The 25,000-nt window shown below is 44.2% G+C and overlaps 1 protein-coding gene across 1 annotated transcript in view; it reads right to left on the bottom strand.

Annotated features, from left to right (window-relative positions):
- LOC143285031 (proton myo-inositol cotransporter-like) overlaps window positions 1-25,000 on the bottom strand; it is a 210,615-nt gene that overhangs the window by 1,966 nt on the left and 183,649 nt on the right. The window contains exons 3-9 of the mRNA XM_076592206.1: window positions 19,667-19,826; window positions 15,294-15,505; window positions 13,178-13,289; window positions 8,830-8,993; window positions 5,609-5,723; window positions 4,493-4,734; window positions 1,826-1,978 (exon numbers count right to left, since the gene is read on the bottom strand). Of these exons, the coding sequence (XP_076448321.1) occupies window positions 1,826-1,978; window positions 4,493-4,734; window positions 5,609-5,723; window positions 8,830-8,993; window positions 13,178-13,289; window positions 15,294-15,505; window positions 19,667-19,826 (1,158 nt within the window). The remainder of the gene's footprint in view (window positions 1-1,825; window positions 1,979-4,492; window positions 4,735-5,608; window positions 5,724-8,829; window positions 8,994-13,177; window positions 13,290-15,293; window positions 15,506-19,666; window positions 19,827-25,000) is intronic.

Here is a 25,000-nt window from a genome sequence, read left to right as displayed (position 1 = left end):
AGACAGACAATAAGACCTCACAATATCTGGTTAAGGCTTCAGTAAGCTGACAGACAGACAGTAAGACCTCGCAATATCTGGTCAAGGCTTCCGTAAGGCTGACAGACAGACAATAAGACCTCACAATATCTGGTTAAGGCTTCCGTAAGGCTGACAGACAGACAATGAGACCTCACAATATCTGGTTAAGGCTTCCGTAAGGCTGACAGACAGACAATAAGACCTCATAATATCTGGTTAAGGCTTCCGTAAGGCTGACAGACAGACAATAAGACCTCACAATATCTAGTCAAGGCTTCGGTAAGGCTGACAGACAGACAATAAGACCTCACAATATCTAGTCAAGGCTTCGGTAAGGCTGACAGACAGACAATAAGACCTCACAATATCTAGTCAAGGCCTCAGTAAGGCTGACAGACAGACAATGAGACCTCACCGTATCTGGTTAAGGCTTCTGTAAGGCTGACAGACAGACAATGGGACCTCACCGTATCTGGTTAAGGCTTCTGTAAGGCTGACAGACAGACAGTAAGTCCTCACAATATCTAGTCAAGGCTTCGGTAAGGCTGACAGACAGACAATAAGACCTCACAATATCTAGTCATGGCTTCGGTAAGGCTGACAGACAGACAATAAGACCTCACAATATCTAGTCAAGGCTTCGGTAAGGCTGACAGACAGACAATAAGACCTCACAATATCTAGTCAAGGCTTCAGTAAGGCTGACAGACAGACAATAAGACCTCACAATATCTAGTCAAGGCTTCAGTAAGGCTGACAGACAGACAATAAGACCTCACAATATCTGGTTAAGGCCTCAGTAAGGCTGACAGACAGACAATAAGACCTCACAATATCTGGTTAAGGCTTCCGTAAGGCTGACAGACAGACAATAAGACCTCATAATATCTGGTTAAGGCTTCCGTAAGGCTGACAGACAGACAGTAAGACCTCACAATATCTGGTTAAGGCTTCAGTAAGGGTGACAGACAGACAATAAGACCTCACAATATCTAGTCAAGGCTTCGGTAAGGCTGACAGACAGACAATAAGACCTCACAATATCTAGTCAAGGCTTCAGTAAGAGTGACAGACAGACAATAAGACCTCGCCGTATCTGGTTAAGGCCTAAGGCTGACAGACAGACAATAAGACCTCACAATATCTAGTCAAGGCTTCGGTAAGGCAACAGACAAACAATAAGACCTCACAATATCTAGTCAAGGCCTCAGTAAGGCTGACAGCCAGACAATAAGACCTCACAATATCTGGTTAAGGCTTCAGTAAGGCTGACAGACAGACAATAAGACCTCACAATATCTAGTCAAGGCTTCGGTAAGGCAACAGACAAACAATAAGACCTCACAGTATCTAGTCAAGGCTTCGGTAAGGCTGACAGACAGACAGTAAGACCTCACAATATCTAGTCAAGGCCTCAGTAAGGCTGACAGACAGACAATAAGACCTCACAATATCTGGTCAAGGCTTCCGTAAGGCTGACAGACAGACAGTAAGACCTCACAATATCTGGTCAAGGCTTCAGTAAGGCTGACAGACAGACAGTAAGACCTCACAATATCTAGTCAAGGCTTCAGTAAGGCTGACAGACAGACAATAAGACCTCACCGTATCTGGTTAAGGCTTCAGTAAGGCTGACAGACAGACAGTAAGACCTCACAATATCTGGTCAAGGCTTCAGTAAGGCTGACAGACAGACAATAAGACCTCACCGTATCTGGTTAAGGCCTGACCAAGGCTGACAGACAGACATCCATCTCGTTAAGGCTGATAGACAGACCTCACCACGCAAACAACTAGACCTCACCGTATCTGGTCAAGGCCTCGGTAAGGCTGATGAAGGACATGGACACGGCCAGGTTGCAGGTCCAGTTGGTGAAGGTGGACACAGAGTTACCTGTGCTACGTGCCCACAACGGGTAGATCTCCGAGTTGATGGTCCACGGCATGGGACCCATACCTGTGGGGGGAAAAACACAACAAAAACCACCCCAAAATTAACAAACCAACAGGTGTGACACATTAGTTCTGCTGGGGTTTAGGTTGCACCTGGGACCCACTCCTGTTTAAACGCCTGTAATTGATGCTCTTTTGCCATCTTTGTTTTCGATTTGGTTGTATGTTTTACAGATTAGTATTAATTTATATTGATTTGACCATTGTATTCAATGATACTTTGTGCATGTGAATATACGAGGGTCATTCAATAAATAAGGTGAATTTTTCGGTATAAGGACTTCTAATACAGATAGAAGCTTACTTATTTTCCTTTTTTTTTCAACGTAGTCTCCCAGCACTGTCACACACTTTTCCCATCTGTGCACAAGCTTCCGTATTCCCTCAGCGTAAAAATCTTTGGACTGATGTCTCAGCCAGTCGCTCACAACACTTTTGACTTCATCGTCACTTTCGAACTTCGTGCCTCTCGTGAACGCTTTCAAGGGACCAAACAGGTGAAAGTCTGAAGGGGCAAGGTCTGGGCTGTAAGGGGGATGAGGGAGCAGTTCCCAGCCCAGCTCGTTGATGGTCTGCACCGTTCGGGCTGCTGTGTGAGGCCTTGCATCTTTGGCACCCACCGGCAGCTGACCTTCGAGTAGCCAAGGTCATCATGGACAATTTTGTGTGCTGTCCCAACAGATAAGCTCAAGTCCTTGCAATGTCATCCACTGTCACCCTTCTGTCAGACTGAATGAGGTCATTGACTGATTCGATCACCTCAGGAGACCTCACTTCTGTAGGCCTTCCAGGCTTGTCTTCATCCTCAACACTGCTCCGTCCTTCTTTAAACAATTTAGCCCACTTGTAGACATTTTTTCGGCTGAAACATGTGGCACCATACACAGTTGACATTCTCCTATGAATTTCAACTGGTTTGCACCCTTCAGCAACCAAAAACTTGATAACTGACCGCTGTTCAGTCCTAGAGCATGCTTCTTGGTCGGCCATCTTTGTTAATCGCCAAAACTCTCAAAGTTTTTTTTTAATCTGCAAAACAAATTAAATCCATGTGAAAAAGAAGTAAAACAAAAAAGAATTTAAGAAAAAGTAAGCTTCTATCTGTATTAGAAGTCCTTATACCGAAAAATTCACCTTATTTATTGAATGACCCTCGTACAATAAATGTGCATGGGTGGGTGCATACGGGCGGGTGCGTGCGTGCGCACGGGTATGTGTGTGTTTTAGATAATGGAAAATTATCGGACTTGCTTTGCTATGACTGAGTTTAGTGTTATTTTGACATGTATATGTTGTATGCCTTTTTTTTTCCTTTTTTTTTTTTTTTTTACCGTTTTGCTTATAATTTGTATGTATCACAGACTTCACCACACTTGATTTCTCTCCGAGATAATAAAGGTATTCTGATTCTGATTCCAGAACTAAAACGAAACAAAACTAAACAAAACAACAAGTGTGACACATTAGTTCTGATGGTTCGTAGTCAGCATTTACGGCACAAACCCACACAAACAACACCGACATCGATAAACCATGGGGTGTGACATAACGTTTCTACCGGTACTTAGTCCGCTCTTATGGCGTGGAAGTCATAACTGAAAAAAAAAACCGACAAAAAAAACCCAACACCGAAATAGATACACCAAGAGGTTTGGCATAATGTTTCTGCCTGTACTTAGTCCGCTCTCACGTCGTGGGACCCATACGTGAAGAAAAAAACAACAACAGGTGTGACTCTTTAGTTCTTCTGATGCCACTTGCACTGTTTGGTTCGAACTTTTTGACAGTTACACGTGGCTAAATGCCTACGTTGACCGGAACTACGCCACTGGTCAGTTCCATACTGCACACAGTTAGTAGCGGGTTACGACCATACTGGGCTCTTCCGTCCGAGCAATGCAACTGGCTTCTGGTTCTTTGTCTACACTTACGGCAAGGGACCTACACTTGAACAACAACAACAACATAAAAAACAACAACAAATAAATAAACCAACGGGTTCTGCTGGTGCTGAGTCCACTCTTACGGCATAGAACCCATAGTTAAAAATATTCTTATTTTCATCATTATTATTTTGATTTACTTAGAGAAAATGTGTTATTCGAATGCTAATCCGGTTTCTTCTTCTTCTTCTTCTTATCATCATCATCATCAATAACATCTTCTTCATCATTATCACCATCATCAACGTCTTCAACATCACCACCACCATCACCACCATCACCATTACCGCCACCACCACCATTACCATCATCATTACCACCACCACCATCATCATCACCGCCACCACCACCATCATCATCATCATCATTACCACCACCATCATAATCACCACCACCACCGCCATCATTACCACCACCACCACCACCATCATCATCATCACCACCACCAGCATCATCATCATCACCACCACCATCATTACCACCACCACCACCACCATCTGCATCATCTTCATTACCACCACCACCATCATTACCACCACCACTACCACCACCACCACCACCACCACCACACCCACCTGGAGCGAAGAAGACGAGGTAGAGCACCAGCCCCACCATGGGCATCCAGGAGTAGGGGGTCGGGCAGTAGTCGTAGGCCCACGTCAGCTGCCCCGGGAGCTCACTGCTATTGCAGCGGCCGAAGGTGGCGGTCCAGGGGTTGTCGTACGTGGTGGGCAGGCAGGTGGCGTTGGCCACAGCCTCGCCCAGGTCCACGTAGCAGTAGCCGCAGTCCAGGTCCTGGCGGCAGTCGTTGCACGTCCTGATAGGGGAGAGGGGGGTATGGAGGGTGAAGGGTAGAAGGAAGTAAGGACGGGATGAGTCTCGTAAGACAGACACAGTTCTTCACATCCAGTGACAGACAGTGACAGATATAATACAATACTGTGGATGGTGGTGTGGGTTTTTTTGGGGTGTTGGGGTAGAAGGGAGATTTTGTGAGAGGCGAAGGGTAGACATGAGTATGGGAAGAGATGTATGTGTGTGTGTGTGTGTGTGTGTGTGTGTGTGTGTGTGTGTGTGTGTGTGTGTGTGTGTGAGGAAGAGAGAGAGAGAGAGAGAGAGGCAGAGAGAGACAGAGACAGAGAAAGTGTGATGTTGGGAAAGGACAAAACATAAAATCAGAATGCGGAGAGAGAGAGAGAGAGAGAGAGAGAGAGAGAGAGAGAGAGAGAGAGAAAGAGAGAGAGAAAGAAAGAAAGAGAGAGAGAGAGAGAGAGAGAGAGAGAGAGAGAGAGAGAGAGAGAGAGAGAGAGAGAGCTTCTGAACTTTGAATTCTCACACAGAGAAATTTGTTCTGTGAAAAAATAGAACACAATCACAGGGGAAGAAGAGGGGGTGAGAGTGTAGAGACTGAGTCGTGTCGTGCCCGCGATGTGAACGGTTTTTTCCTTGTGTCTATTTTTTTCTTCTTCTTTTTTTCTTTTTTTTTGCTTCATTTTTTCTGCTTTTTGTTTTCTTTTCTTTTTTTTTTTTTTTTTTTTTTGCGTGGACAGTATCTTGGTGGCAGTCTACCATCTCTCCCTCTGTCCCTCTTTTCATAAATACAAATACGAATCTCTCAACAGTCTGAAGCATTGTCTGAGCACACCCCCAGTCTATCTCCCAGGCAGATGATCTGGCCCTCATGGACACACCTGTATCTGGAACACTGGGAGTTGGCAGTACCGGGCTCCACGAAGTCTATGGGTGGAGTGTTGAGTGCGGACAGGTGAAAACCCACTGCCAGCCAGGCCAGACTCACGATGGCACCTGCAGGAGAGTGAAAGACGACACACGTTCAAGTTCCTACTGCCAAAGAGGTCTTGTCTGCGTCAAAATCTCGTATGCTGAGCGAATGAAGACACTTCACACTCCCTCACAGTCACACATGCAACGAACATCGTCTAACACTCATAGTCCCACGCATTCGAATACCCACGCAATGAACATCAATGTACAACCCCACTGGCACACAATGAACATCACTGTACAACCTCACTGGCACACAATGAACATCACTGTACAACCTCACTGGCACACAATGAACATCACTGTACAACCTCACTGGCACACAATGAACATCAATGTACAACCTCACTGGCACACAATGAACATCAATGTACAACCTCACTGGCACACAATGAACATCACTGTACAACCTCACTGGCACACAATGAACATCACTGTACAACCTCACTGGCACGCAATGAACATCACTGAACAACCCCACTGGCACACAATGAACATCACTGAACAACCTCACTGGCACACAATGAACATCAGTGTACAACCTCACTGGCACACAATGAACATCATTGTACAACCTCATTGGCACACAATGAACATCAGTGTACAACCTCACTGGCACACAATGAACATCACTGTACAATCTCACTGGCATGCAATGAACATCAGTGTACAACCTCACTGGCACACAATGAACATCAGTGTACAACCTCACTGGCACGCAATGAACATCACTGTACAACCTCACTGGCACACAATGAACATCACTGTACAACCTCATTGGCACACAATCAACATCACTGTACAACCTCACTGGCACACAATCAACATCAATGTACAACCTCACTGGCACACAATGAAGAACCCAAGGCTTGGTCAGCACGTTTCAAGGCCTGGACTAGCGCTTTGGGTTTATGCGAAGATCAGACATCTGCTTGCTCTCTCTCTCTCTCTCTCTCTGTCTGTCTCTTATTAAACAGCAGTTGTGGTGCAGCGTATATGGATCAGTCAGCACGCTTTAACACCCCCATTGAAACTGAAAACTAAAACTCACCATCCCACGCAATGAACGTAATCTCAAAGTCACTTACCTCCCCTCCAACATCCCTCACCCACCCGCTTCCAACTCCCAAGCAAAAACATTAAAAAAAAAAAAATAAAAAAATAAATAAATAAATAATTGAATAAATGCTTAAATAAATAATTAAATAAATAAATACTAAATAAAAGAACAACTAAATAAATAATAGATAAATAAATAAAATTAATGAAAAGGAGGCGTCGCTGCGTTCGGACAAATCCATACACGCTACACCACATCTGCTGAGCAGATGCCTGACCAGCAGTGTAACCCAAAGAAAACAAGAGAGGCAAGGCCTTCAAGACTCACTTGTGATGCACTTAAAAAAAAAAAAAATCTAATCGTTAAAATGTGTTCTGTATTTGTTATTATAAAGCTTCGGGTTAAAAGACAAAGGAAAAAAAAAATTCCTAACGGCAGATTCGAACTCCGTGTGTTCGGGTGAGAAGAAACTGTCTTACCCATTACGCTATCGTGGCTCTTTAACTGACGTTCAAAAATATAACATTTAAACATGCTTTTTTAAAGGGTGATAAATCCATTGCGGTATTCGCAGTGAGAACGCTGTTTAAATCATATTATTCTGGTGTATCTTGGGCATTAAAAAAAATCTTTAAGGGCAATTAAAAAAAATTTTTAAGTCCGCGGTAAAGGAGACATAGCTATCGCCGCAATCACACTGCAACATTTAGCTGTTTTCTCTGGATCTAGATAGATGTACGAGTTTCAGTTAGTTACACCCGGTTGACACGGTCGATTCAATTTCTCTTTTATGTTCATTCTAGTTTTATAGTCTTAAAGTTGATATGAAAATTGAGTATTTTGTTAAACTAATAACACGTAGAGCCAAGTACAAGTACTTATGAAGTGAAAAGGACTTCATTTTGAGAAAAGTCAAGTCTGGAAATTTTTACGTTTCATCAATTCAAGGGTATTAACTCACATGGTTTATTATTTTTAAATGTGAATTCCGACTGATCTGTGGATATTTTTACGGCAGTTTGGGGCATAATCCAGTAAGTGATGAGGCGTTCATAAATCTTTCTCTGAATAAATATTTAACGGTCTCCTTCTCCAACTTTCCATCACATGTTATCGTGTATTGTCGATTGAATATAGGATTGAACGGGCAGGTCAACAACTTGAAACAAAATGGCGTCGTTCGCGTTCGCGAAGAATATGAGCAAGCGCTTTGAATGTGTATAAATATGTGTACGCAACTGATTTTTGCCCATGACCTTCAGGGCTCAGCCAATAGATCTATAAAGTCCACTCGTCGTATTGATTTTAGTATTTTCCGAAAAAGACCACTTGGGCGAATGAACATAGTGAAAGCCCTGTACACTGAGAGTAAAACACACAAGCTTTTTATGTATTGAGTATAATTTCAAAATGTAATGTTTAAGATGAGAAAGATCAGTTTAAAGCAAATTAAGTCCCTTAGCATTAATTACAGATTAATTTCCCTTTTTTACTATCTGCACCAAAACGTTTGCAAAATAAATATAACTTCCATGCTTAGCAAAAGAAGTTCCTGTTTGAACAAAAAATGATAACAATGACTGCTCTTGTTGTTGTGTCAGAATATCAGATCAAAGTGCCAAGTTTAGAGAATAAAAAAAAATAAATAAATATAACAGTAGATGCAGTCTGCATATAATTTGGCTTCTTTTTTTAAATTTTTTTGTGCCCATCCCAGAGGTGCAATATTGTTTTAAACAAGATGACTGGAAAGAACTGAGTTTTTCCTATTTTTATGCCTAATTTGGTGTCAACTGACAAAGTATTTGCAGAGAAAATGGCAATGTTAAAGTTTACCACGGACACACAGACACACACACACACACACAACCGAACACCGGGTTAAAACAAAGACTCACTTTGTTTACATAAGTGAGTCAAAAATCGCCCAATGCGGGGCACGAACCCACAACCCTGGGATTTAGAGTCCCATGCTCGACCGACTGAGCTACGCGGCCAAATATATGAATAAGATAATAAGCAAAAGAAAAGAACAACAACAAAATCAGAAAGATTCGAACCCCGTACCCATCAGACTGCCCAGCGTCAGAGGCCGACGTCCGATGCGCTCCACCAGGTACAGGCCCACGACAGTGAAGAGGAAGTTGACGGCGGCGGTGACTGCCGACAGCCAGATGGCCGCCTCGTCACTCTTCACGCCGGACATACGGATGATGGTGGCGCTGTAGTACCTGTTGTGATTGGATGAGGAACACATCATGAACAGGTGAGGAACACTTCATGAACAGGTGAGCAACACTTCATGAACAGGTGAAGAACACTTCATGAACAGGTGAGGAACAATACAAGGTGAGGAACACTTCATGAACAGGTGAGCAACACTTCATGAACAGGTGAAGAACACTTCATGAACAGGTGAGCAACACTTCATGAACAGGTGAGGAACAATACAAGGTGAGCAACACTTCATGAACAGGTGAGCAACACTTCTTGAACAGGTTAAGAACACTTCATGAACAGGTGAGCAACACTTCATGAACAGGTGAGGAACACTTCATGAAAAGGCGAGCAACACTTCATGACATACGGATGATGGTGGCGCTGTAGTACCTGTGGTGATTGGATGAGAAACAGTTCATGAACAGGTGAGGAACACTTCATGAACAGGTGAGGAAACACTTCATGAACAGGTGAGGAACAATACAAGGTGAGGAACACTTCATGAACAGGTGAGGAACACTTCATGAACAGGTGAGGAACACTTCATGAACAGGTGAGGAACACTTCATGAACAGGTGAGGAACAATACAAGGTGAGGAACACTTCATGAACAGGTGAGCAACACTTCATGAACAGGTGAGGAACACTTCATGAACAGGTGAGGAACAATACAAGGTGAGGAACACTTCATGACATACGGATGATGGTGGCCTCTGTAGTACCTGTGGTGATTGGATGAGGAACACTTCAAGAACAGGTGAGGAACACTTCATGAACAGGTGAGGAACAATACAAGGTGAGGAACAATTCATGAACAGGTGAGGAACACTTCAAGAACAGGTGAGGAACAATACAAGGTGGTGAACAATTCATGAACAGGTGAGGAACACTTCATGAACAGGTGAGGAACAATACAAGGTGATGAACAATGCATGAACAGGTGAGGAACAATACAAGGTGAGGAACACTTCATGAACAGGTGAGGAACAATACAAGGTGAGGAACAATTCATGAACAGGTGAGGAACAATACAAGGTGAGGTACACTTCATGACATACGGATGATGGTGGCGCTGTAGTACCTGTGGTGATTGCATGAGGAACACTTCATGAACAGGTGAGGAACACTTCATGAACAGGTGAGCAACACTTCATGAACAGGTGAGGAACACTTCATGAACAGGTGAGGAACACTTCATGAACAGGTGAGCAACACTTCATGAACAGGTGAGGAACACTTCATGAACAGGTGGGGAACAATACAAGGTGAGGAACACTTCATGAACAGATGAGGAACAATACAAGGTGAGGAACACTTCATGAACAGGTGAGGAACACTTCATGAACAGGTGAAGAACACTTCATGAACAGGTGAGGAACAATACAAGGTGAGGAACAATTCATGAACAGGTGAGGAACACTTCATGACATACGGATGATGATGGCGCTGTAGTACCTGTGGTGACTGGATGAGCAACACTTCACGAACGGGTGAGCAACACTTCATGAACAGGTGAGGAACAATACAAGGTGAGGAACACTTCATGAACAGGTGAGGAACACTTCATGAACAGGTGAGGAACAATACAAGGTGATGAACAATTCATGAACAGGTGAGGAACACTTCATGAACAGGTGATGAACAATACAAGGTGATGAACAATTCATGAACAGGTGAGGAACAATACAAGGTGAGGAACAATTCATGAACAGGTGAGGAACACTTCAAGAACAGGTGAGGAACAATACAAGGTGAGGAACACTTCATGACATACGGATGATGGTGGCCTCTGTAGTACCTGTGGTGATTGGATAAGGAACACTTCAAGAACAGGTGAGGAACACTTCATGAACAGGTGAGGAACAATACAAGGTGAGGAACAATTCATGAACAGGTGAGGAACAATACAAGGTGAGGAACACTTCATGAACAGGTGAGGAACACTTCATGAACAGGTGAAGAAACACTTCATGAACAGGTGATGAACAATACAAGGTGAGGAACACTTCATGAACAGGTGAAGAACACTTCATGAACAGGTGAGGAACAATACAAGGTGAGGAACAATTCATGAACAGGTGAGGAACACTTCATGAACAGGTGAGGAACAATACAAGGTGAGGAACACTTCATGACATACGGATGATGGTGGCGCTGTAGTATCTGTGGTGATTGGATGAGGAACACTTCATGAACAGGTGAGGAACACTTCATGAACAGGTGAGGAACACTTCATGAACAGGTGAGGAACACTTCATGAACAGGTGAGCAACACCAAGTGAGGAACACTTCATGAACAGGTGAGCAACACCAAGTGAGGAACACTTCATGACATGCGGATGATGGTGCCGCTGTTGTATCTGTAGTGATTGGATGAGGAACACTTCATGAACAGGTGAGCAACACTTCATGAACAGGTGAGGAACACTTCATGAACAGGTGAGCAACACTAAGTGACGAACACTTCATGACATACGGATGATGGTGGCGCTGTAGTACCTGTGGTGTTTGGATGAGGGCTACTTCATGAACAGGTGAGCAACACTTCATGAACAGGTGAGGAACACTTCATGAACAGGTGAGGAACAGTAAGTGAGGAACACTTCATGACATACGGATGATGGTGGCGCTGTTGTATCTGTGGTGATTGGATGAGGAACACTTCATGAACAGGTGAGCAACACTTCATGAACAGGTGAGGAACACTTCATGAACAGGTGAGCAACACTAAGTGAGGAACACTTCATGACATACGGATGATGGTGGCGCTGTAGTACCTGAGGTGTTTGGATGAGGACCACTTCAAGAACAGGTGAGCAACACTTCATGAACAGGTGAGGAACACTTCATGAACAGGTGAGCAACACTAAGTGAGGAACACTTCATGACATACGGATGATGGTGGCGCTGTAGTACCTGTGGTGTTTGGATGAGGACCACTTCATGAACAGGTGAGGAACATTTTTCAAGAACAGACGAGGAACACTACATGCAGCAGGTGATGAACTCTTCATGAACAGGTGAGGGACAATTTGTGACAGATGAACTCTTCATAAACTGGTGAGAAACTCTCAATGAACAGGTGAGGAACAATTTGTGAACAGAGGGTAACGTTGTAACAGATTGAAAAATTGTAGACTATGGCCAGTGCCCCCGCCCCCCCCCCCCCCTCCCCCACGACTCTCCACCCCCCCCCCCCCCTCCCCCACGACTCTCCACCCCCACCCCCCACCCCCACCCCCCCAAAAAAAAATTAACATACCAACTAACCAAGCAAGCACGCAACCAACCAAAGAAACCAACAGACCGACTAACGAACTAAATTAATCAAGTAGCCACAGGAAGGTGGCCTTGCAGATTCCGTGCTGTTCAGACTTCCTCACTGTCATTACCACGAAGTTGTACAAATCACTCTCACACACGCACACACAGAGGCAAAGTAAGCTGAAAGAGACAAGGCTATGAGACAGAGAGATAGAAAGATGGATACACAGAGAGGGAGAGAAGGAGACAGACAGACAGAGGCAGAGACAGAGAGAGAGAGAGAGAGAGACAGAGAGAGACAGAGACAGAGACACAAAGACAAAGAGACAGACACAACGGTGATGGCATGGCAAATTGATGAACGACTTACAGACTGCAACAACCCACCACAAATCGACAAACAGACAGTACACACTTACAAACAGACAGACAAACAGATAGTACATACTTACAAACAGACAGACAGACAGTACACACTTACAAACAGACAGACAAACAGATAGTACATACTTACAAACAGACAGACATACTTACAGACAGACAAACAGACAGACATGCTTACAGACAGACAAACAGGTAGTACATAGTACACACTTACAAACAGACAGACAAACAGATAGTACATACTTACAGACAGTACATACTTACAAACAGACAGACAAACAGTACATACTTACAAACAGATAGTACACACTTACCAACAGACAGACAAACAGACAGTACATACTTACAAACAGACAGACAAACAGACAGTACATACTTACAAACAGCACATACTTACAGACAAACTGACAGCCAAACTCACATGACGATGTTGATGCCGGCACATTTGCTGAATGACCTGCAGACTGCAGCCCATCACAAATCGACAAACAGATAGTACAGACAGACAGACAGACAGACAGACTGACTGACTGACAGCCAAACTCACATGACGGTGTTGATGCCGGCAAACTGCTGAATGACCTGTAGACTGCAGCCCACCAGCAGGGACCTTCGTAGAGACGGGATCTGAATCATCTGCAGGATCACTGGCTTGTGGCCTGCAGCAACCCCACCCGTCAACCCTAATCAGTCAGTCTGTCTGTTCACACTGATCGATCATTACAGTGTGTCAATCCAAATCAGTCAGTCTGTCTGTTCACACTGATCGATCATTACAGTGTGTCAACCCAAATCAGTCAGTCTGTCTGTTCACACTGATCGATCATTACAGTGTGTCAATCCAAATCAGTCTGTCTGTTCACTGATCGATCATTACAGCGTGTCAATCCAAATCAGTCAGTCTGTCTGTTCACACTGATCGATCATTACAGTGTGTCAACCCAAATCAGTCAGTCTGTCTGTTCACTGATCGATCATTACAGCGTGTCAATCCAAATCAGTCAGTCTGTTCACTGATCGATCATTACAGCGTGTCAATCCAAATCAGTCAGTCTGTCTGTTCACTGATCGATCATTACAGTGTGTCGATCCAAATCAGTCAGTCAGTCTGTTCACTGATCGATCATTACAGTGTGTCGATCCAAATCAGTCAGTCAGTCTGTTCACTGATCGATCATTACAGTGTCAATCCAAATCAGTCAGTCTGTTCACTGATCGATCATTACTGTGTCAATCCAAATCAGTCAGTAAGTCTGTTCACACTGATCGATCATTACAGCGTGTCAATCCAAATCAGTCAGTCAGTCTGTTCAAACTGATCGATCATTACAGTGTGTCAATCCAAATCAGTCAGTCAGTCTGTTCACTGATCGATCATTACAGTGTGTCAATCCAAATCAGTCAGTCAGTCTGTTCACACTGATCGATCATTACAGTGTGTCAATCCAAATCAGTCAGTCAGTCTGTTCACACTGATCGATCATTACAGTGTGTCAATCCAAATCAGTCAGCCTGTTCACTGATCAATCATTACAGCGTGTCATTCCAAATCAGCCAGTCTGTTCACACTGATCGATCATTACAGTGTGTCAACGCAAATCAGTCAGTCAGTCTGTTAACTGATCGATCATTACAGTGTGTCACTCCAAGTCAGTCAGTCTGTCTGTTAACTGATCAATCATTACAGTGTGTCAACCCAAATCAGTCAGTCAGTCTGTTAACTGATCGATCATTACAGTGTGTGTGTGTGTGTGTGTGTGTGTGTGTGTGTGTGTGTGTGTGTGTGTGTGTGTGTAGATTAGAATTAAGTAATGATTTCTTCTTCTGGTGTTTGTTTGCTTGTTTTAGGATGATTGGTTGGCAGGTGTTCTGTATTGTCTGATTGTTTATGGTCACAATTTTTTTAACCTGTTCTTCTCCTCCCCCCTCCCTCCCCCCCATTCACACCCCCATCCCCTCCAACCATCTCACCTCGAGACTCTTCCTCCTGCTGGATTTCCAGGCAGGTCTGTCTGTTTGACCTGGTGATCAGTGATTGTTGTTGTTGGTGGTGGTGGTGGTGGTGGTGTTGTTGCTGCTGTTATTATTATACCCTCTTCAACCCCCACCCCGTCCCCGGACCCTCCATCCCCCCCCACCCCTGAATTCACCTGGAGACTCTTCCTCCTGTTGGCTCTTCAGACAGATCTGCTAGACCTGGTGATTAATGATTCTTGTTTCTGCTGTTGCAGTTGCGGCTGCTGTTATTATTATTATACCCTATTTAGTCCCCACCCCATCCCTCGACGCTCCAGTTCCCCCACCCCTCGTCACCTGGAGACTCGTCCTCCTGCTGTATATCAAATGCAGGTCTGCTTGACCTGGTGATCAGTGATTGTTGTTGTTGCTGTTGTTGTTGGTGGTGGTGGTGGTGGTGCTCCTTAGCCCCCCTCCACCACCACCCACCCACATCCCCCCATTCCCCCCCACCCACCCCTCAAATCACCTCGCGACTCTTCCTCCTGCTGGATCTCCAGGCAGGTCTGTTTGACCAGGTGATCAGTGATTCTTCTTCTTCTTGTTGTTGTTGCTGCTGCTGCTGCTGCTATCATTATACCTTCCTCAGACGCCCTCCCCCCCCCAACCCCCAGACCCCTCATCCATCCCCACATCCCTGAAGTCACCTCGCGACTCTTCCTCCTGCTGGATCTCCAGGCAGGTCTGCTTGACCTGGTCGTACTCCTCCTCGATGTCCAGCATGCCCCGCATGGACTGCAGGGCCCGGCGCGCCTTCTCCTCCTGGCCCTGGGAGATGAGCCAGCGGGGGCTCTCCGGCATGAAGAGGAAGCCCAGGAACTGCACGGTGGAGGGCAGCCCGCCCAGCCCCAGCATGAACCTGTGGGGGAGGAAAGGAAACAGAAAACATATTGAGATCAATGATTACATTTTGCATTTGTTTGTATTTGTATTTCTTTTTACCACAACAGATTTCTCCGCGTGAAATTCGGGCTGGGCTGCTCTCCCCAGGGAGAGCGCGTCGCTACACTACAGCGCCACCCCTTTAAAAAAAAAAAAAAATTCCTGCGTGCAGTTTTATTTGTTTTTCCTATCGAAGTGGATTTTTCTACAAAATTTTGCCAGGAACAACCCTTTTGTTGCCGTGGGTTCTTTCACGTGCGCTAAGTGCATCCTGCACACGGGACCTCGGTTTATCGTCTCATCCGAATGACTAGCGTCCAGACCACTACTCAAGGTCTAGTGGAGGGGGAGAAAATATCGGCGGCTGAGCCGTGATTCGAACCAGTGCGCTCAGATTCTCTCGCTTCCCAGGCGGACGTGTTACCTCTAGGCCATCACTCCAGATGAATAGATGAATAAATATCAAATGAATAAATAAACAGATAATAGATAAATAGATACACAAATAAATAAATAGATAAATCAATGTTAAATAAATCAATGAATAGATAAATAAATGAATAAATAAATCTGCGTGTGAAAGAAATATAAAAAAAGCAATGAGATAAATAGGTAAATAAACGAATGAATAATCAGTAAATACATAAGGAAATGTGATGGTGCATGCGAAAATCATGGATAATGGTCAAAATTCACAAAATGATATTATTCTTTTATCTGAAAGTAGAGAGAATTCTGAAAAACACACAGAAAGCAGAATTCAAGTATCTTTATTAGTTTCTGAGATACATGCATTTGAGTCTCGTGATGATCACAAACGTACTTCTGAGAAAATTGGGGCAAACGAGTTCGCTGTTTCCCACTCTTGGTCACCAATTCCCAATGGGAAAACATCAAAAAATGAAGCACTAACACTTTATATTTCTTTATAATACTTGGAAATTTAATAGAAAAAGAATCATAGAATCTGAATAACCAAAGAACTCAAATTTGATATTTTCACCCTCTGTCACTTTCACAGCGTGTTGCGTAAAAATTTACTCCTGCGACTTATCAATGATTTTCGCGTGCGGCGTCACAAATAGATAGACAGACAAAGAAAGAAAAAAGAAAGAAAGAAAGAAAAGCCTTTCAAAAGAAACGAAGTCACCAAATGAAATGATACGATATGTCACGGTAAAGTAAAAAGTAAGGCGAGGTTAATGTAAGGTAAGGTTGAGGTAAGGCAAGGTGAGGTAAGGTTACGGGAATGTAAGGTAAGGTAATCAGTATCAGTATCAGTAGCTCAAGGAGGCGTCACTGCGTTCGGACAAATCCATATACGCTACACCACATCTGCCAAGCAGATGCCTGACCAGCAGCGTAACCCAACGCGCTTAGTCAGGGCTTGAGAAAAAAAAGTATATATATATATATATATATATATATATATATATATATATATATATATACCTCTATATATATATACCTCTATATATATATATATATATATATATATATATATATATGTATATGTATATATATATATATAGAGAGAGAGAGAGAGAGAGAGAGAGTGAGAGAGAGAGATAGAGAGAGAGAGAAAGAGAGAGAGAAGCGTACATACATAAATAAATAAATAAATAATAATTATGATGAAAAAAAAAAAAGGTAAGGTAAGGTAAGACACGGGAAATACAAGATACAACGACCCAGAACAGACGTGTGGTGCAATGAAAAAAATATTAAAGTAAACATATACATGAAACGAAAACTATTCGTGAAATGAAACAAAATGACGGTAAACTAAAAGTAAGGCAAGGTTAAGTTAAGGCAGGGGAGGGTAAAGTTAAGGCAGGGGAGGGTAAAGTTAAGGCAGGGGAGGGTAAAGTTAAGGCAAGGGAGGGTAAAGTTAAGACAGGGGAGGGTAAAGTTAAGGCAAGGTTTAGTTAAGACAAGGGAGGGTAAAGTTAAGGCAAGGTTAAGTTAAGACAAGGGAGGGTAAAGTTAAGGCAAGGAAGGGTAAAGTTAAGGCAAGGGAGGGGAGGTAAAGTTAAGGCAAGGGGGGGGGGGGGTAAAGTTAAGGTAAGGGAGGGTAAAGTTAAGGCAAGAGAGGGTAAAGTTAAGGCAGGGGAGGGTAAAGTTAAGGCAAGTTAAGACAAGGGAGGGTAAAGTTAAGGCAAGGAAGGGTAAAGTTAAGACAAGAGAGGGTAAAGTTAAGGCAGGGGAGGGTAAAGTTAAGGCAAGGGAGGGTAAAGTTAAGGCAAGGGAGGGTAAAGTTAAGGCAGGGGAGGGTAAAGTTAAGGCAAGGGGGGGGGGGGTAAAGTTAAGGTAAGGGAGGGTAAAGTTAAGGCAAGGGAGGGTAAAGTTAAGGCAGGGGAGGGTAAAGTTAAGGCAGGGGAGGGTAAAGTTAAGGCAAGGGAGGGTAAAGATAAGGCAAGTTAAGTTAAGACATGGGAGGGTAAAGTTAAGACATGGAAGGGTAAAGTTAAGACAGGGGAGGGTAAAGTTAAGGCAAGGTTAAGTTAAGACAAGGGAGGGTAAAGTTAAGGCAAGGAAGGGTAAAGTTAAGGCAAGGGAGGGGAGGTAAAGTTAAGGCAAGGGGGGGTAAAGTTAAGGTAAGGGAGGGTAAAGTTAAGGCAAGGGAGAGTAAAGTTAAGGCAGGGGAGGGTAAAGTTAAGGCAAGTTAAGGCAAGGAAGGGTAAAGTTAAGACAAGAGAGGGTAAAGTTAAGGCAAGGAAGGGTAACGTTAGACAAGAGAGGGTAAAGTTAAGGCAGGGGAGGGTAAAGTTAAGGCAAGGGAGGGTAAAGTTAAGGCAAGGGAGGGGAGGTAAAGTTAAGGCAAGGGAGGGTAAAGTTAAGGCAAGGGAGGGTAAAGTTAAGGCAGGGGAGGGTAAAGTTAAGGCAGGGGAGGGTAAAGTTAAGGCAAGGAAGGGTAAAGTTAAGGCAGGGGAGGGTAAAGTTAAGGCAAGGGAGGGTAAAGTTAAGGCAAGGGAGGGTAAAGTTAAGGCAGGGGAGGGTAAAGTTAAGGCAAGGAAGGGTAAAGTTAAGGCAAGGCAGGGGAGGTAAAGTTAAGGCAGGGGAGGGTAAAGTTAAGGCAAGGGAGGCGGGATAAAGTTAAGGCAGGGGAGGGTAAAGTTAAGGCAGGGGAGGGTAAAGTTAAGGCAATGTTAAGACACGTGAGATACGAGATACAGACGATACAGAATGGATCTGTGGGGATGGAAAATATATAGTACAGTAAATACATACATGAAATGAAATGAGAACCGGAGATACGCATATGCGTACGCACACACAACTACAGAGAGAGAGAGAGAGAGACAGAGAGAGAGCTAATAATTATCACTTGAAGTCAAAAAAACGCAAACACACACACACACACACACACACACACACACACACACACACAGAATGAGAGAGAGAGACACAGAGAGAGAGAGAGCTAATATCACTTAGATGTAAAGACGAAGACTACTACCACTACTCCTGTTACTACTACTGCTGCTGCTGCTACTACTACTACTAGTACTCTACTACCACGACAACTAACAGACACACACACACTCTCACTTCCCCCCCCCCCACACACACACAGAAGTTTCAAGTTTTAATTATAATTTCACTCCTGGAGTATGCAGGATTACTGCAAAATAATCTTTTCATGCCCAGAACAAACATTTTCCAAATACACAACAATGTCACATAAACGTTGAGAAAACACAAATGTCTTTAACTGCTAGGCAACATTTGCATGCACACACACACACACACACACACACACACACACACACACATACTCACCCACCCACCCACACCCCTCACACACACACATCGCCCCTATACTGCTTAAAAAAAACACCAACAACAACATAACTACTGCTGCTGCTGCTGCTGCTGCTACTGCTGCTGCTGCTACTACTACTACTACTACTACACACACACACACACACACACACACACATACTCACCCACCCACCCACACCCCTCACACACACACATCGCCCCTATACCGCTTAAAATACTGCTGCTGCTGCTGCTGCTGCTGCTGCTGCTGCTGCTACTACTACTACTACTACTACTACTACTACTACTACTACTACTACTACTACTACTACTACTACTACTACTACTACTAGGGAAATGAAAGGAACGTGACCTCCATCCATTGTGGTTGTCGGAGCCGAAGATACCGTCAACGACGTTGGCCATGAACTGACCAAAGGCCACCATGGCGATGTTGGTGGACACCAGGGTGCCACGCAGATAGGACGGGGAGCACTCCGCCAGGTACATGGGGATGGTGGTGGACGTCAGACCTGCAAGCACACACACACACACACACACACACACACACACACACACACACACACACACAATCATGTATCATGCGAAGGCGGCCCACTTTTTATTCATCCATTCAAGACAAAAGCGATGACAAAAGAAGTCAAACATAACCCTCATTTCTCTTCATCTTGCCTCTTCTTCCTCCCGTTTCCTCCCCCTCCCCCACCCCCAATCCTTCCAGCCAATAGACACCCCACCCCCCCACCCCACCACCACCACCACCCACATACCCACACTTTCCCAGACACGTTGGCACTCAGCAGATACAATATAACTGAACATTCGTGTGGTGGTTTGTTTTTTTCCTTTCTTTCCCTATTCTTCTCTTCTCTCTTTTTTTTTTTTTTTTTTGTGTGTGTGTGTGTTTTTTTTGTTGTTGTTGTTTTGGTTTTTTTTCAAGGCCTGACTAAGCGCGTTGGGTTACGCTGCTGGTCAGGCATCTGCTTGGCAGATGTGGTGTAGCGTATATGGTTTTGTCCGAACGCAGTGACGCCTCCTTGAGCTACTGAAACTGAAACTTCTCTTCTGTTTCCCTCTGAAAATATTGTTCTTCCCTGGGGGCCCAGATGCTCCTGGAACCAAATCTCACTCCAAACCTTTCTCGAGTCAAAGAAGTGCGAAATGTATACATTTACGACGGTCGCAATACGAGTGGTTAAAGCGCTCGACTTTCAATCTGAGGGTCCCGGGTTCCAATCTCGGCAACGGCGCCTGGTGGGTGAAGAGTGGAGATTTTCCCCGATCTCCCAGGTCAACATATGTGCAGACCTGCTTAGTGCCTGAACCCCCTTCGTGTGTATGCGCACGCAGAAGATCAAATACGAACGTTAAACATCCTGTAATCCATGTCAGCGTTCGGTGGGTTATGGAAACAAGAATCTACCCAGCAAGCACACCCCCGAAAGCGGAGTATGGCTGCCTTCATGGCGGTGTAAAAAAAAAAAGGTCATATGCGTAAAAGCCCACTCGTGTTCATACGAGTGAACGTGGGAGCTACAGCCCAAGAACGAAGAAGAAGTACACATTTACATGGGTGGAGAAGAAAACCAAACCAAACCAAACCAGCGTCGAGGAGAAACTTGACACTCAGAATCTCTTGTTGTGTGGAAGGACGCAACCCGACGTCATGACAAATTAAGGCTAGACGTTCATATTTCTGTCTGTAATTTCTTCCGGTTCGTGCGTACAAATTGTAAAAGCTTTTCTAATGCTTTGGGACTGATTTTTTTTTTTTTATCTTATGATTCCTGTTTACAATGTGTTGAAAGGAGGATTTTTGTTGTTGTTGTTGTTGTGGACAGCACATAAATCTGGGAGGGAAGGTGAGGCGGGGAGGTTGGGGGTGGGGGGTGATTCTGCTGCTGTTGGAAATTCAGACTCAACCGGTTTTGCTGTACGAATGTCAGACTAAGAAATGCTTTTTCCTCCCTATGATGACTGTGAATTTCGACGTTAAACGACACGTAGAAAATTTGTTCCGTGTCTGTGCGTGTCAAAAGTGATCCCCCCCCCCGCCCCCCCTCGATTTATATTACGTGCTGAAGTTAAGCATACACTGATGGCTTCTGAAACTGATCGGAACGCAATCGTGCTGGAGAAATTTAAAACTAACTACTGTTTGTACAATGTGTGTGTGTGTGTGTGTGTGTGTGTGTGTGTGTGTGTGTGTGTGTGTGTGTGTGTGTGTGTGTGTGTGTGTGTGTGTGTGTGTGTGTGTGTGTGTGTGTGTGTTTGCTTGCTTGCTTGCGTGCCTACGCGTGTGTGTAAAAGTATATATGTTTGCGCGTATGTATGTGTGTGCGTGCGAGTATGTGTGTGTGTGTGTGTGTGTGTGTGTGTGTGTGTGCGTGCGTGTGTGTGTGTGTGTGTGTCCGTGCGTGTGTGTGTGTGTGTTTGTATGAGCACGCATGTGTACATTTGATGCTTACTCTTTGTATAGCCTTTTTATCTCTTTCTTCGTCACTTCTCTATTTAAAGAGTAGAAGTGGGGAAAAAAAAAAGAAGAAAGAAACAAAAGAAACAAACAAACATACAGAAAGAAGGGGGGGGGGAAATCGTCTGAATAGCGTCTGAATAGCGTCTTTTCGCTGCCCGGTTCCTCAGCTGCAGATAGGGAATGATGCCTTTCTGGAGAGGAACTTCTTCGGGGTTGGGAAGGGCAAGGGGAAGGGGAGGGGGGAAGGGGAGGGGAGGGGGGCGGAGAGGGCTATGGGGCTGCCTTTAACTTAGTTTCAGCAAGTGGCGGGCGAAGCAGGCTCCCATGGGGTGGAAAGATGTTTTTCTTTCAGCTTCCCCCCCCCCTCCCCTTCTCTCCCCATCCCCCCCAAGTCCTCTCGTTCGTCAATGCGTCCGTCTTTTGTCTGCCTCCGTCATTGGATTAGATAGACCTGGACTGGGGGGGGGTGATGGTAAGGGGTCGGTCTGAGGGAGAGACGGAGAGTGAGAGATGGGGGAAGGAGGGAGGGAGACAGCGAGGGAAACAGAGATAGAGACAGAGAGACGGTGTGTGTGCATGAGAGAGAGAGAGAGAAAGAGAGACAGACAGACAGACAGGCAGAGAGAACGAACGAACGCACGAATCTTTTTTTTTTATTGAGGGAAAAATGGAATAAGCACAAATGGCTTGTTTTCATCCTGCCCTCACGAACAGGGAAAACATAACAAATACTCAATACAAAAGCATAACATTGCATGAATAAATTTCAATTCTACCCCACGAAAAAGACGAACAACATAAATACATAGACAAGTAATACTTAGAACAAAAGCAAGAGAAGAAAGAAGGAAGACATAAGGAGAGACAGACAGAAAGACAGACAGACAAGAGAGACACAGAGAGAGAGGGTGGGGGTGGGGGGAGAGAGGGGGAGAGAGAGTAAGAAACAGACAGACAGACACAGAGACAAACAGGCAGACACATGAGAGAGAGAGAGAGAGAGAGAGAGAGAGAGAGAGAGAGAGAGAGAGAGACCGACTAACCGACAGACAGACAAACAGCGACAGAGAGACGGTGCGTGTGCGTGAGAGAGAGAGAGAGGGAGCGAGGAAGAGAGAAAGGGAGAGAGAGAGAGAGATACCGACCGACCGACCGACCGACCGACAGACAGACAGAGACAGAGAGAACGAGACAGACAGACAGACAGAGACAGAGGGACAGATAGGGGCATGGAGAAAGCGAGAATAAGCGAGAGACAGAGAGAGAATGAGATACACTGACAGAGACATAGGGAGGATGAGATACACTGACAGAGAGAGAAAGAGAGAGAGAGACAGAATGAGATACTCTGACAGAAAGACAGAGGGAGGATGAGATACACTGACAGAGAGAGAGAGAGAGAGAGAGAGAGAGAGAGAGAGAGAGAGAATGAGATACACTGACAGAGAGAGAATGAGATACACTGACAGCGACATAAGGAGGATGAGATACACTGACAGAGAGAGAGAGAGAGAGAGAGAGAGAGAGAGAATGAGATACACTGACAGAAAGACAGAGGGAGGATGATATACACTGACACAGAGAGAGAGAGAGAGAGAGAGAGAGAGAGAGAATGAGATACACTTACAGAAAGAGAGAGAGAATGAGATACACTGACAGAGAGACAGAGGGAGGATGAGATACACTGACAGAGAGACAGAGAGAGAAGTACAGAGAGGAAAGACGAAGATATCAGTGTGCAGTCAGGCAGAAGTGCAAAAGGTTAAAGAGAGAGAGAGGGAGAGAGAGAGAGAGATGGGGGGAGAGAGAGAGGGAGAGAGAGAGAGGGGAGAGAGAGAGAGAGAACGAGAGAGAGGGAGAGAGATAGAGAGGGGGGGAGACACACACACACACACACAGAAAGAGACAGATACAGTTTAAAATGCAGGAGAAGCGGAGGGAAAGAAGGAAAGAGAAAAAGAGAAGGAAGGAAGAAAGAAAGAAAGAAAGAAAAAAGAGAAGCAGAAGCAGGAGCAGAAGAAGAAGAAGAAGAAGAAGATGAAGAAGAAGAAGAAGAAATATCACGCATAACATGAGAGGGAATCTTGGCGAGGAATCTTATTGACTGAATGAGGGAGGCATGGGAATGCTCGACACACCATTCGCTGTCTATTTCCTGTTTCTACATTTTTTTTAACTACGTTTCTGTGTTAGGAAAAAAAAAGGATCATTTCTTCTTTCATTCCATTCTTTCTCCCTACCCCCTGCTCTTTTTTTTAATTTTTTTTTTTTAGTTTCTTCTTTCTGCTTCTCCTTTCTCCCTGCTCTCATTCCTTCTTTCTCTCATTCCTTGATTACTTTCTCTTTTTTACAAAAACATTTTTTTTATTCGTTCGTAAAATTACTTTTTTATTTTTTTATTTTTTTATTTTTTTTACAATGCGCAAAAACTTGATACTAAACGATACAGATACAGTGCATCACAATAAAATTAATGCATAGATAAGAAAAAGGTCTGTAATAAGACATAGGAGACACACACACACACACACACACACACACATATATATATATATCAGGATATAGGATATACATGTTGCATATTCTGCACTCCTTCCTTCGTTATCATCAACTGCACGAACAACAAGGAAAAACACACAAAAATAAGCGCAACACCGAAAGTATGTGAAGGACAGACACAAAGACAAAGACAAAACAAACAAACAAACAACAAAATCTTGATTACTTTCTTGTCACCTTCATTAATAATAATAATAATAATAATAATGGATACTTATATAGCACACTATCCAGAAATCTGCTCTAGGTGCTTTACAAAAACGCTTTTGATAACATAAAACATTATATCTATGTTACATACACACACCAAAATGTGACCACACACACACACACGCACGCACGCACGCACGCACGCGCACACACACACGCACGCACGCACACACACACACACACACTGCATACATACATTTTAACATACATGTGTATCTAACAGCTACCCTAACAAATACGCACACATAGGCAGGCACAAACTTACATAAACACACGCACACACAATACACATTCATATACATGCATGTAGTTGTGGACCTGCCACAATTGAACTTATTGCTGAGGGAAAAGGTGAGTTTTGAGACGAGATTTAAAAGATGCGAGGGAATCAGAATGACGGAGGTTATCAGGGAGCTTGTTCCACGTCTTTGGCGATTGAAA

Source organism: Babylonia areolata, chromosome 8 (assembly GCF_041734735.1).
Source record: "Babylonia areolata isolate BAREFJ2019XMU chromosome 8, ASM4173473v1, whole genome shotgun sequence".
Lineage (NCBI taxonomy): Eukaryota > Metazoa > Mollusca > Gastropoda > Neogastropoda > Buccinidae > Babylonia > Babylonia areolata.
This window is presented reverse-complemented; position numbering and strand designations above follow the sequence as displayed.